At 45.9% G+C, this 14,093-nt stretch overlaps 2 protein-coding genes across 2 annotated transcripts; both read left to right on the top strand.

The window, feature by feature from the left end:
* Positions 1-635: 635 nt before the first annotated feature.
* On the top strand, positions 636-1,583 carry LOC133501001 (olfactory receptor 1500-like). Its single transcript, XM_061820348.1, has one exon. It carries the CDS (start codon positions 636-638, stop codon positions 1,581-1,583), a length of 948 nt encoding a protein of 315 aa, XP_061676332.1.
* A 9,682-nt stretch (positions 1,584-11,265) lies between these two features.
* LOC133501012 (olfactory receptor 11A1-like) lies at positions 11,266-12,213 on the top strand. Its single transcript, XM_061820380.1, has one exon. The coding sequence runs from the start codon at positions 11,266-11,268 to the stop codon at positions 12,211-12,213; it is 948 nt and encodes a 315-aa protein (XP_061676364.1).
* Positions 12,214-14,093: the final 1,880 nt, after the last annotated feature.

The raw sequence follows: 14,093 nt of genomic DNA, 5'->3' as shown, positions 1-14,093 counted from the left end.
ATTCATAATTGATGAGATCTGAATTTTTCTGACGATTAGGTCACGCACATGCGAAAAACAACGGCGGTAAGTATGTCACAACTAACAAGCTAGTCAGTGAGTTTGTGTTTTCTCTTAAACTAAATAAAGGGTATAAAAAGGAATGGGGGAGCTGGACCAAGTCAAACAGAATTGGCTCATGCAGTGATGCAAGGTACATCTACATACACTCTGGGACTGAGCTGTGGCAATTCAAGCTCACTGGTGGTTCTCTGCGGTCTGAAGCCGGTCACACGGTCACATTCCCCAAAAAGGTAGATCGCGGGAGGTCGGTTGCTTGAAAAGTAGCTCTTGGGCAAAAAAGTTTGGCCATCGGTCATTTTGTCTTCATCACATAAGATTTTTCGAGGGCCACATCAAGAAGGTCGAATTGGTGTTTGGTCTTCTGAGGATTTGGAGGCAACAGAGGGAGGAAGCAGAACGCCTCCTCAACCCGGTGACCAATTGCAGGCAGTCATCATCCTGATCATCAGGTGGATGTGTTCTTACTTCTTTCTCAGCATCGAATGGCCACAAGCACTTCATCAGCAGGAAGGTGAACGCTTGTATGATCTGTTTTGCATGTGGGTCATATTTGTCTCATGTGCTTTGTCAAGATGGAATGGAACGGAACACTGGTGCTCAGTCTTGGTGGCTATGTAGAAGTGGACAAGTACAGATATGTTTACTTTGTGTTTTTCATGGTGCTGTATGTTCTTATTCTCTCCTCAAATTGCATCATAATTTGTGTTATTTGGATTCACAGGAACCTTCATGAGCCCATGTATGTTTTCATTGCCACTTTGTCGCTCAACTCGCTTGTGTTCAGCACTGTTATCTACCCCAAACTGATTGTGGACGTCTTGTCTCAGAAGCAGAGAGTTTCTTATTCTGTTTGTTTGGTCCAGATTTTTTTTTTTTACAGTTCAGCTGGTTCCGACTTCATGTTGTTGTCAGCCATGGCTTACGACAGGTATGTGTCCATCTGCAGGCCACTGCAATATGTAACCACCATGGACACGATCACAGTCAGTGTTTTCTTGGCTCTGGCTTGGTTTTTTCCAGTCTGTCAGATGTTGGTGACAACTATCATCCAGTCCAAACAAAAAGTCTGTAGCTTTACTTTGGGGGGATTTTATTGCAATGTTTCAATGATTAAGATTCACTGTACTACCCCAAAGTTTCTCACTGTGTGGAGTTCGATGAGTCTAATAAATTTAGGGGTCATCCCTGTACTATTCATTGTCTTCACGTACATAAAGATATTCATAGTCGCCTTTCGTAGCCACAGAGAGGTCTGGAGAAAGGCAGTAGATAGGTGCTTACCGCATTTGATTGTTTTATTCACCTTCACCTGTTTGGTTTTCTTTGACATCATCACAGAACTACTGGAGTCGGTGCTTCCAAAAAGCCTGCAACTGATTATGAGTCTACAAATAGTGGTGTTCAATCCCCTGTTCAATCCAATCATGTATGGCTTAATGATGAAAGAAATCTGGAAACACATCAAGAGATTGTTGTTGTTGTGTTGCAAACATGAAATGATGAAAAATCAGGTGGACTGAAGATATGTGACTTTAATGTGTGTCTGCGTGTGTGTGTGGTGTGTGTGTGTGTGTGTGTGTGTGTGTGTGTGTATGCAAGCACATAAGTATGCGGGTGTATGATGTGCAGGTCCAGTACACATTGTCATGCGTGTATGTTTAGAGGCTTATTTGTGGATGTGTGTTTTTTAAAATGTGTGCATGTGTGTGCGGATGTGTCTGTTTGTGATTAAATGTGTGCATATGGACATTCTTCCAAATATGAATAAATGTCTGTGCTGCAAATGTGCAACTTTTTTGTCCTTTATTTTTACCTCAATGTTGGGTCTACTTATTTGAAAGTATCGACCAAAAGTGTATAAAACGATTATGAATTATTGTGTTGCTCTGTGCTTGTATATGTTCATCTTTGTGGGTGAGGTTTTGTATGTGAGTCATTGCGTACGTGTTTTTGAGAAAGACATGACCACATCAGCAAGCTTATTATATGATATTATAAGATATTATATGATATGATATTATATGATATGATATTATATGATATGATATTATATGATATGATATTATATGATATTATATGATATGATATGATATGATATTATATGATATTATATTATATTATATTATATTATATTATATTATATTATATTATATTATATTATGTACATGTTATTTGGGTGGTTGACATTTTGCATCAAATTCCACCACATTGTAGTGGTGTCAGTGGTCAAGCGTGTCTGTGTTGTATCAGTGTTTTCCTGTTCACTCACAAAAACTACATGATGGTCAACAAAAATGACAAACACAGTACAATTAAGTACAGGGCCAGCAAGCTCTTCTCTGGTGACCTAAACACTCAGAAACACCGGCCGACATTTACAACCGAAGTTCTCATACGGTGGTGGCTTGATATCCGAGTTTAATATTTGTTCTGTAACCATGTTCTTATCCCTAAACTATGGTGGCCCTGAAGTGCAAAACAAAATTGCAAATAACTAAGCACAATGGCAAATTTCAAAACACAGCAATAAATAACAAACACAACAGCAAATAACTGAAGACCAACAACAAATAAGTCAATTGAAGAGCAAATTACAGTATTTGCTGAAACGCAAAACCCTATTGTCGGAAGTAAATCCTCAGTGCCCTGAAGCCACTTATTGTATGAAATTGATCACTTTTTTGAGACAACCCTCACCACTTTTCTCCGTAGTTAGACAACTGATGAACATATTTCTCCCCACTAAAACACATGTTCTCTTCGGATGCACTTGGGTTGCATAATATTCAGCACAGGTGGCAAACGTGAGACTCAGTTAAAGCAAGGTCGTCTCAACATAAACGCAGCGACTCCAAAACCATCACACTTGCGGCTAATAATGTGACGAGACCAATATAAGCCAATTAAGGGATCACCAATTGTTCAAGTTACACTATGGAGAGAGCCAGAGTCAGAGTAACAGTAAGCGCTGGTCCAGGAGGAAGAGGAGCTGTTAGACAGAGAACAATTACATATTTCACTTGGAGTATTGGGTGACATTCATGGATGGATGTTCTCGCTCACTATTTGACATCGAGGGAAGTGGGAAAAACGTGAGTGCAGCCCAAGCTGTGCTCTCAAGATTCAGAGAACATTGTAACTGTTTTAAAAGATGTGTCAAGAAAGATGTGCCCATTCGTGGGCAGCGTCCCATTTTTGGGGCATCGTGATTTTCACGCATTATATCTTTCAGTATATCAAAATATGTAAGTGTTTTAATCTGAAGCCATAATTTGGTATCAGGAGAGGATAACTCATCGGTCAAAGTTAGCACGGAGTTATTTCCCTTGCCTTCCTGACCCAACATGGCTGCCTCGAGTACACGTGGAGCGTTTTCCAAGAGAAGAAAGGGAGAAAGGTCAGAATGCAACCAAGTTTGTCTTCAAAATGCTAATCCATCAGTATTATTAATGTGTAAGTGTCGTTCCAAAATAAAAATTAATTAATAAACATATCTCTAGTATGTACCACTTCACAGAACTGATAACATACCCATCCCAGTTTTGGGACCTTGCCCACGGGAGGGTACATTTTTTTTGCCCTTTGTTTTATGCGTTAAACAACTAAGAAGTGTTATTTCCTTGATTGTGGCCTGTTGGGAAACTTTTATCTCAATATGGTAAAAAATTGCCACCCTGCCCATGAATGGGTTAAAGCAAAGCTGATAAATAAATGTGCAAATCGGGTATGCGGGCAGTGTATGTCCATACTGTATAAATATGTGTGTTTACACATTTATAGTGGATGACTGGTGAGGACATCTGAGGACGAGGTTCAAATCTGCCCTCGCCTGTGTGGGGTTTGCATGTTCTCCCCATGCCTGTGTGGGTTTTCTCCGGGCACTCCGGTTTCCTCACACATCCCAAAAACATGTATTCATTGGTCACTCTAAATTTCCCCTACGTGTGATTGCGAGTGTAGTCTTTATATTGTTGTCTTTATGTGCCCTGCGATTGACCGTCAACCAGTTCAGGGTGTACCCCGCCTCCTGCCTGTTGACAGCTGGGATAGGCTCCAGCACTCCCCGCGACCCTTGTGAGGATAAGTGTCTCAAAAAATGGATGGATACATATACGTATATACAATTTATGTTTAAAATTTTGTAGACCGCACAATTCGTCACTTTAAACTGCTCCCTTTGCACAATTGACATTGTTAACACACTTATATGTATAGATTTTACATCTTGCACGTCTTATAAGGAATAGTTCCCATCATTTTCTATAAACAGAAATGTCTCTTGTTCTTTGTTCTTCCTGCCATGTTGTTTCTTGTTCATCGTTCTGCATGTTGTACCAGGGCAGCACCGACTGCTGCTGGAGAAAAAGTCCTTGTGCGTTTTCACACATTTAGCCATTAAAGCTGATTCTGATGCTGATTATGAAGTTGAAGGTACCTCCAAAACCCATGAATGGTATCAGTTTTCAGATGCAAAATGACAATATGATGCCTTGCAGGCAGGCCTCAGTCCACCAATCAGTTGTTGGGTGGAATCTCCCTGGTTAATAGTCCAGTAACTTGTGAAAAAGAAAGGTGTTTGACCCACCTGGCTGAGGCATTGAGTCTGTTTGGAAAGCATAAAAAGATGCCGTTGTAAGAAGAAGCTGTCTTGGGTTTAACTCACAACTTTTAAAATGATTGGATGAATAGTAACATCTCATTTTTTATATGACATGCAGCATGCAACACTTGTTGAGGAGAGAAAAAGGTTGCGTCGGCCCGAGTGCTGCCAACTCCAACGACCACCTTGGCTTTGCTCCCATTGACTGCCTGCCTGATCCCCAACACTGGACTAAATAAATATGTTTAAATAAATACGTACTGCCTATACGTCTCCTGAGTCGGGCATTTAGGTCCAACCCTGTGTTCTGGTCGTAAAAGAATGATCTGGCCATAACATAGACCCAGCCGACTCAGCTGCAATCCCCCCAGTCCCTGCAGATCCAAAGCAGACATATTACCAAGCAGGAAGCCGCTCTCCAGGTAACTAATCACCGGTTACAGGACATGTGTGCTCGGCTGGACTCGTGGTTCACGTCCATGTCCAGTGCTGCCGATGCCAGTCCGATGACAGCCACCGCCGGCTTGACCCCAAGTCCGTCTGCGCCCACTACCCTGCAGGTCACGGACGCCCAGCGGACCGTGTGCACGCCACTCTCCCGACCCGAGCAGTTCTCCGGAGACTCGGGAAATATTAAACCCTTCCTCACCCAATGTGATCTTCATTTTGAATTGCAGCCCTCCGCCTTCCCCACTGACCGCTCCCGGATAGCCTTTGTGATATCCCACCTGACGGGGAGAGCAGAGGCCTGGGCCACAGCCGAATGGAGCCGCGGTTCCGATACCTGCCGTACCTGGACCTCTTTTCTGCGTGCACTGACGCAGGTGTTCAATACGCGTTCCGAGAACGTTAGGCGGTGGCTGGTTTAATTTCACTCTGGCAGGGGCACCGCACCATTGCAGATTACGCCATTGAGTTCCGCATCCGAGCGGCGGAGAGCCAGTGGAACGAGAGAGCACTCCTTGACGTGTTCTTTCAGGGGCTCTTGCCCGGGATTCAAAATCGCCTCGTCGCAGTGGAACTGGCCAAAGACCTGGACTCGCTCATTGCGCTTTCGCTGAGGGTCAACCAGGGGCTCGCAATACAGGGGAGGGTCGACGCACTACAGGGGGACATCCAACAGAGCTTCGTACCACAGACCGCGTGCCAACCGGTTCAGGCTGTTGAGATTGACCCCATGCAAGTTGAGGGGGTTCATGGCTCCTCAGAGGAATGACAACCATGGGGCACGATGAGTAGCTGGTGATGCCTTTTGGACTGACGAATGCACCAGCGGTGTTCCAGAACTTCGTCAATGACGTCCTACGCAAGATGCACAATAGGCATTTTTTCATATATCTTGATGACATCCTGATTTTTTCCCTGGACGAAGATTCCCATATCAGGCACGTTCGGACCATGCTGCAGCCGCTGTTGTGCCACGATCTGTACGTGAAGGCAGGGAAGTGCGAATTCCACCGACCCTCCATCTCGTTCCTGGGTTTTGTACTAGCGGAGGGGGAAATCCGCATGGATCTCGGCAAGGTCGAGACGTCCTTCATTGGCCCACTCCCACGAATCACAAAGAGGTACTGAGATTCATTGGGTTTGCCAACTTTTATCGCAAGTTTATTCGGAATTTTAGCACCCTAGCTGCCCCCGTGCATGCACTCACCTCTCCCCGCAGTGCCTTTGACTGAGATCGGACCTGCCAGGTGGCTTTCAGAAAGCTCAAGGCTGGCTTCACGTCAGCCCCGGTTCTCATCTTGCCTGACCCTGATAGGCATTTTTGTTGAGGTGGACGCATCAGATTCTGGGATAGGGGCGGTACTCTCTCAGAAGAGTTCCAAGGATGGGAGGCTACACCCCTGTGTTTTCCTCCCCAAGAGGCTGACGCCGCCGGAATGGAACTATGACATCGGTGACTGGGAGTTGCTCGCCGTCAAGACGGCCACGGCGGAGTGGAGAGGGGTGGTTAGAGGGGACTCAGGTTTCGTTCCGAGTGCTGACAGATCATAAAAACCCTGAATATCTAAAAACACCCAAGAGGCTGAACGCCCGGCAAGCTAGATTGGCCCTCTTTTTCACGAGGTTCCGCTTCACTATGTCTTCCCGGCTGGGGTCCAAGAACGGGAAACCCGATGCCCTGTCATTCATTTACTGTACAAGGGGGAAAGGCCTGAACCTGATCATGCTCTGATTCTTCCGGACATCTGCTTCATGTCGACCTTCTTTTGGGAGATCAGGGTCCAAGTGAAAGAAGCACTTAAAGACTCCCCCAGTCCGGTAGATTGGCCGGCCAACAGACTGTATGTTGTGCCTCCTCTGAGGGGGAAGGTGATTGACTGGGCCCGCACCATCCACACCATGTGTCACCTGGGCATGGGCAATATGTGGTCGGTGGTTAACAGCACTTTTGGTGGCAAAACATCAAATAGGATGTCTGAGAATATGTCAATGTATGCTCGGGTTGCGCTGCCAACAAACCCTCCCTGCAACGGTCCGCGGGAGAGCTTTGTCCGCTGCTCGTCCCTCAACGTCCATGGTCCCACATCTCCCTAAATATCATGACCGGTCGTCCGGCTTCACAAGGTCACACTGCCGTGCTTTCAGTAGTGGATCGGTTCTCAACAATGGTTCACTTCATCCCGCTGCTGAAAATCCCCTCCGCCAAGCAGACCGATGACCTTCTGTCGGACAAAGTGTTCCGGTACCATGGCTTCCTAATGACATGATGTCGGATAGGGGACCCCAATTCGTTTCCCGATTTCTGTGGGAGTTTTGCTCACTGATAGGGACCACGGCAAGTCTGTCCTCGGGTCAGCACCCAGAGACCAATGGCCAGACCGAACAGGTCAATCAGGACATGGAAACCGGTCTCCGTTGCCTGGCCCCCCCGCGATCCTGCCTTATAGAGTCGGCAGCTCGGCTGGGTGGAATACTCCCACAACTCCCTTCCCTCGGCTTCGACAGGTATGTCGTCCTTCCATGTGGTACATGGTTACCCTCCCTCTCTCTTCCCGTTTTTAGACTCTGACTCACCGGTGCTGTCAGCGTTGGTTGTGGTAAGGCACTGTAAGCAGACCTGGGAGTGAGCTAAACAAACGTTCCTATGTATGGGGCGCACCAGACCGCAAGAGGTTCAAGGCATTGACCTACAAAGTTGGACCCCCCGCCCCTCCACATGGTTGATGGGGGCTTGGTCTACACTGTGCGCCAGCTCCTGTCGTCCCGCCGTCAAGGAAGAGGTGTCCAGTACCTGGTAGACTGTGAGGCCTATGGTACCGAAGAATGATCATGGATCCCATCCCGGTTCGGGGTCGATTCCTCCCTCATCAGAGACTTTCACGCCTCTCACCCCGAGGCACCTGGGCCGTCCGGTGCTGGCCGTTAAGGTGGGGGGGGGGGGAGATTGCGTTCTGCCATGGCCTTTCCAGTCCCTGTCCTGGCCGTACCAGTCCCCGATGTGGCACGCATCTGCCGCAAATTAGTGGAGGCGCACACCTACGCACCTAGTGCTGCCAACTCCAATGACCACCTTGGCTCTTTGTTCGCAGAGGCCGTACAAGAGGCCACAGAGATCGACGCTCGCATTAACCTCATCTGATTCTGTCCAGCACAAAACACTTCCATATGCTTTCGAACTTAGAGAAAAAGAGGTCAAGGAGTTGTTGTCAGCTATGGACAAGGAACCAAGGCTTCACTGTTTGACCGCCCCTGTTTGTATCAAGGGCCTGCCGGTCCCTGTCCTGGCCGTCCTGGTCCCCGATGCGGAACGCACCTGCCTCAATCAGCGGAGCCGCACACCTGTGCCTCGTCTCTTGTAATTACGTGCCAGTTTCACAGAACCACACGTACGGTCTGGCCCGGACCCCAACTCGCGGTCCTGCGGGTGAATTATGTAAACACCACAATGGTACCGATTTTAAAACCGGTTAATCGTGTTTTTGCTACAGGTGTTGGGTTAAAACCAATTGACCCCTCCATACAGGGCACTTAACCACGCCTCCTGAAGTGACGTCACGCCATGTGCGCTGACGTAAGACAAACAGTAAAAATGGCAAATACAATACAATACAATCCATGCTTCTGATTTCATTCAAATCAATGATATATTATAGATTCTAAATACAATACATTCATAACTGAGAGAGACGCCATGCTTCTGATTCATTCAATCATTCACACGTAGCAATGATATGCTAGCGGAGAACGTCTCAATCATTTATACGAGACGTGTATTAAAAATCAAATTTAGGGCATATCTTCGTGCAAACACAGTCTGGTTAAGCTTCGGTCGCGAGCCAGCAAGAAATCAATATGTTTGTGCAGTCCGATCATCGCTAAATATCGCTCAACAAAGAATAAGTGTGTCAATCGTTCACACGGAGCTGTATCATGCTAGCGGAGAACGTCTCATTCATTTTTACAAGACGTGGATTAAAAATCTAATTTAGGGCATATCTTCATGCAAACACAGTCTGGTTAAGCTTCTGGCCACGAGCCAGCAAGAAATCAATATGTTTGTGCAGTCCGATCATCGCTAAATATCGCTCAACAAAGAATAAGTGTGTCAATCGTTCACACGCAGCAGTGTTATGCTCGCGAAGAACTTCGAATTCATTTATTTGAGACATGTATTGAAAATCAAATATAGGGCATACCTTCGTGCAAACATATGTGTTCCGGTTGATATTAGATGGATTTATTTGATGATGCGGTCTTCCACAAAGTTTGATCCATCGAAGGCATTTTTCGTACTGGGTCTTCAGTTTTGGAAGGGGGACGAATCGAACTCCACCAACTAGCCTTTCAGGATACCTGTCGTCACTATTACAAAGTCCGTGACTACACCTCTTAACCATATTTTTTGTTAAATAACCCAAATACGCGATAAAACGCTAACTATACCTATACTGGACCATACAATGTTGTCTGAGAAAATGGCGGGAGCAAAAACGGGCTTTGGTTTATGCAGATCTCTGGCCTCTGATTGGTCAGTGACGTGGATTGCGCAATATCCACGGAGGGGTCAATTATGAAAGTAAGCGTTTTTTTGCGATCCCTAATCCACGCATCAATGCTGCCAAGAAAATGGTTGCGTCGGCCCGAGTGCTGCCAACTCCAACGACCACCTTGGCTCTTTATTCGCAGAGGCCGTACAAGAGGCCACAGAGATCGACGCTCGCGTTAACCTCATCTGATTCTGTCCAGCACAAAACACTTCCATATGCTTTCGAACTTAGAGAAAAAGAGTCCAAGAAGTTGTTGTCAGCTATGGACAAGGAACCAAGGCTTCACTGTTTGACCAGCCCTGTTAGTATCAAGGGCCTGCCAGTCCCTGTCCTGGCCGTACTGGTCCCCGATGCGGAACGCACCTGCCTCAATCAGCGGAGGCGCACACCTGTGCCTCGTCTCTTGTAATTACGTGCCAGTTTTACAGAACCACACGTACGGTCTGGCCTTTGCCATATCGTTCCTTCATGCCTCGTTCCCGCACTCTCGTAATCCTGTCCCTGATCTCCTGTGACCCCTGCCTGCCCACTGGCCTGCCTCCTATGCCTGACGTCCTTGTTACTGCTGCTCCCGTTGACTGCCTGTCTGATCCCCAACACTGGACTGAATAAATAAGTTTCCCGTACTGCCTCTACGTCTCCAGAGTCATACATTTGGGTCCAACCCCGTGTTCTGGTCATGACAGTTTGCCTCCTCCAAATTCTTTTGAAGTTGGATCCTCAGAACCATAAGGTAGAAGTGGTCACCTGTCGTCACCTTCCACCACTATAGAAATGTTTGCAGTCCAAAATTTTTTTTTTACCTCCCTGGCTTGTTCTTTGAAAATGACTGTGATGTACTGTATCAATGATGCTTCAAAGCTTCAAAAAATTGGGGGATTCTGGCACAATGGAAGTGGTTTTGAATGCATTAGACACCCACACCCAGACGTCAGCCCTTCATCCATCCTGTCGCTTGATTGATATACATACAATACATAATTGATGAGATCTGAATTTTTCTGACGATTAGGTCACGCACATGCGAAAAACAACGGCGGTAAGTATGTCACAACTAACAAGATAGTCAGTGAGTTTGTGTTTTCTCTTAAACTAAATAAAGGGTATAAAAAGGAATGGGGGAGCTGGACCAAGTCAAACAGAATTGGCTCATGCAGTGATGCAAGGTACATCTACATACACTCTGGGACTGAGCTGTGGCAATTCAAGCTCACTGGTGGTTCTCTGCGGTCTGAAGCCGGTCACACGGTCACATTCCCCAAAAAGGTAGATCGCGGGAGGTCGGTTGCTTGAAAAGTAGCTCTTGGGCAAAAAAGTTTGGCCATCGGTCATTTTGTCTTCATCACATAAGATTTTTCGAGGGCCACATCAAGAAGGTCGAATTGGTGTTTGGCCTTCTGAGGATTTGGAGGCAACAGAGGGAGGAAGCAGAACGCCTCCTCAACCCGGTGACCAATTGCAGGCAGTCATCATCCTGATCATCAGGTGGATGTGTTCTTACTTCTTTCTCAGCATTGAATGGCCACAAGCACTTCATCAGCAGGAAGGTGAACGCTTGTATGATCTGTTTTGCATGTGGGTCATATTTGTCTCATGTGCTTTGTCAAGATGGAATGGAACGGAACACTGGTGCTCAGTCTTGGTGGCTATGTAGAAGTGGACAAGTACAGATATGTTTACTTTCTGTTTTTCATGGTGCTGTATGTTCTTATTCTCTCCTCAAATTGCATCATAATTTGTGTTATTTGGATTCACAGGAACCTTCATGAGCCCATGTATATTTTCATTGCCGCTTTGTCGCTCAACTCGCTTGTGTTCAGCACTGTTATCTACCCCAAACTGATTGTGGACGTCTTGTCTCAGAAGCAGAGAGTTTCTTATTCTGTTTGTTTGGTCCAGATTTTTCTCTTCTACAGTTTAGCTGGTTCTGACTTAATGTTGTTGTCAGCCATGGCTTACGACAGGTATGTGTCCATCTGCAGGCCACTGCAATATGCAACCACCATGGGCAAGACCGCCGTCAGTGTTTACCTGGCTTTGGCCTGGTTTTTTCCAGCCTGTCAGATGTTGGTGACAACTATCATCCAGTCCAAACAAAAAGTCTGTAGCTTTACTTTGGGGGGATTTTATTGCAATGTTTCAATGATTAAGATTCACTGTACTACCCCAAAGTCTCTGACTGTGTGGACTTTGATTAGTCTAATAAATATAGGGGTCATCCCTGTGCTCTTCATCGTCCTCACGTACATAAAGATATTCATAGTCGCCTATCGTAGCCACAGAGAGGCCTGGAGAAAAGCAGTAGATACGTGCTTACCGCATTTGATTGTTTTATTCACCTTCACCTGTTTGGTTTTCTTTGACGTCATCACAGAACTACTGGAGTCGCTGCTTCCAAAAAGCCTGCGACTGATTATGAGTCTACAAATAGTGGTGTTCAATCCCCTGTTCAATCCAATCATGTATGGCTTAAAGATGAAAGAAATCTGGAAACACATCAAGAGATTGTTGCTATTGTGTTGCAAACATGAAATTATCAAAAATCAGGTGGACTGATGATAAGTGACTTTAATGTGTGTGTGTGTGTGTGTGTGTGTGTGTATGCGAGCACACAAGTGTCCGGGCGTATGAAATGTAGATACAGTACATGTGGCCGTGTGTGTATGTTTGGAGACTTATTTGTGTGTATGTTTTTTAAAATGTGTGTGTGTGTGTGTGTGTGTGTGTGTGTGTGTGTGCGCGCGCATGTGTCTGTCTGTGATTAAATGTGTGCATATGGACAATCTTCCAAATGTGAATAAATGTATGTGGTGCAAATGTGCAACTTTTTTTTTTTTACCTCACTCCTGGGTGTACTTATTTGAGAATATAGACCAAAAATGTATAAAATGATTATTAAGTCTTCTGTTGTTCTGTGCTTGTGTATGTGCATCTTTGTGGGTGAAGTTGTGTACGCGAGTCATTGCGTGCGTGTTTTTGAGATAGACATGACCATGTCAGCAAGCTTATTATATGATATGATATTGTTTTAGTGGTTAATATTTTGCATCAAATTTCTTCCACATTCTAGTGGTGTCGGTGCTCAAGCGTGTCTGTGTTGTATAAGTGTTTTCCTTTTCACTCACAAAAACTACATGATGGTCAACAAAAATGACAAACACAGTACAATTAAGTACAGGGCCAGCAAGCTCTTCTCTGGTGACCTAAACACTCAGAAACACCGGCCGACATTTACAACCGAAGTTCTCATACGGTGGTGGCTTGATATCCAAGTTTAAAATTTGTTCTGTAACCATGTTCTTATCCCTAAACTATGGTGGCCCTGAAGTGCAAAACGAAATGGCAAATAACCAAACACAATGGCAAATTTCAAAACACAGCAATAAATAACAAACACAACAGCAAATAACTGAAGACCAACAACAAATAAGTCAATTGAAGAGCAAATTACAGTATTTGCTGAAACGCAAAACCCTATTGTCGGAAGTAAATCCTCAGTGCCTTGAAGCCACTTATTGTATGAAATTGATCACTTTTTTGAGACAACCCTCACCACTTTTCCCCGTAGTTAGACAACTGATGAACATATTTCTCCCCACTAAAACACATGTTCTCCTCGAATGCACTTGGGTTGCATAATATTCAGCACAGGTGGCAAACGTGAGACTCAGTTAAAGCAAGGTCGTCTCAACATAAATGCAGCGACTCCAAATCCGTCACACTTGTGGCTAATGATGTGAAGAGACCGATTTAAGCCAATTCAGGGATCACTGATTGTTCAAGTTTCACTATGGAGAGAGAAAAAGTCAGAGTAACAGTAAGCGCTGGTCCGGGACGAAGAGGAGAGGAGCTATTAGACATAGAACAATTACATATTTCACATGGTGTCGCGACCCATCGAAACGGAGGTAGGACCCAAATGCAGGTGTCGGGAGACGCAGATGTAATTCAGGAAAAACGTTTATTGTTCCACGGTCGGGGATCGGGCAGGCAGTCAGGTGCTGCAGCGGTAGTCAGGACATCGGGCGTAGAGAGCAGGTCCAGGGCAGGCAGGAGTCGGTACACGGGAGATCGATCAAAGCAGGCAGAAGTGTCAAAAGAGTCAGGTTTACGGGGTTGGTCGGAGAACAGGCAGAGGTCGGTACACACGGGTTGTCAATCAGAGATACGGGAGTGCAGGAGCGGGGCATGAGTTGCAACGATCTGGCGCTGGACGAGTCGTCCACATGGTGCTGTATACACCCGGGACAATCAGCCAGTGTGAGGCGCAGGTGTGCACCTCCCAATCAGCGTGACCGCGCGGGCCCCCGCACAGCCAGGGCTGGACCAGCAGGATCATGACAACATGGAGTATTGGGTGACATTCGTGGATGGATGTTTTCTCCCACTATTTGACATCGAGGGAAGTGGGAAAAACGTGAGCGCAGCCCAATCCA

This window comes from Syngnathoides biaculeatus, chromosome 5, assembly GCF_019802595.1.
Source record: "Syngnathoides biaculeatus isolate LvHL_M chromosome 5, ASM1980259v1, whole genome shotgun sequence".
In the NCBI taxonomy this organism is placed as follows: domain Eukaryota; kingdom Metazoa; phylum Chordata; class Actinopteri; order Syngnathiformes; family Syngnathidae; genus Syngnathoides; species Syngnathoides biaculeatus.
Note: the sequence above shows the minus strand (reverse complement) of the source record. Positions and strands in the feature narration are given on the sequence as shown.

Coding starts and splice junctions, on each gene's coding strand:
- LOC133501001 (XM_061820348.1), top strand. CDS start 636: ATGGAATGGAACGGAACACTGGTGCTCAGTCTTGGTGGCTATGTAGAA.
- LOC133501012 (XM_061820380.1), top strand. CDS start 11,266: ATGGAATGGAACGGAACACTGGTGCTCAGTCTTGGTGGCTATGTAGAA.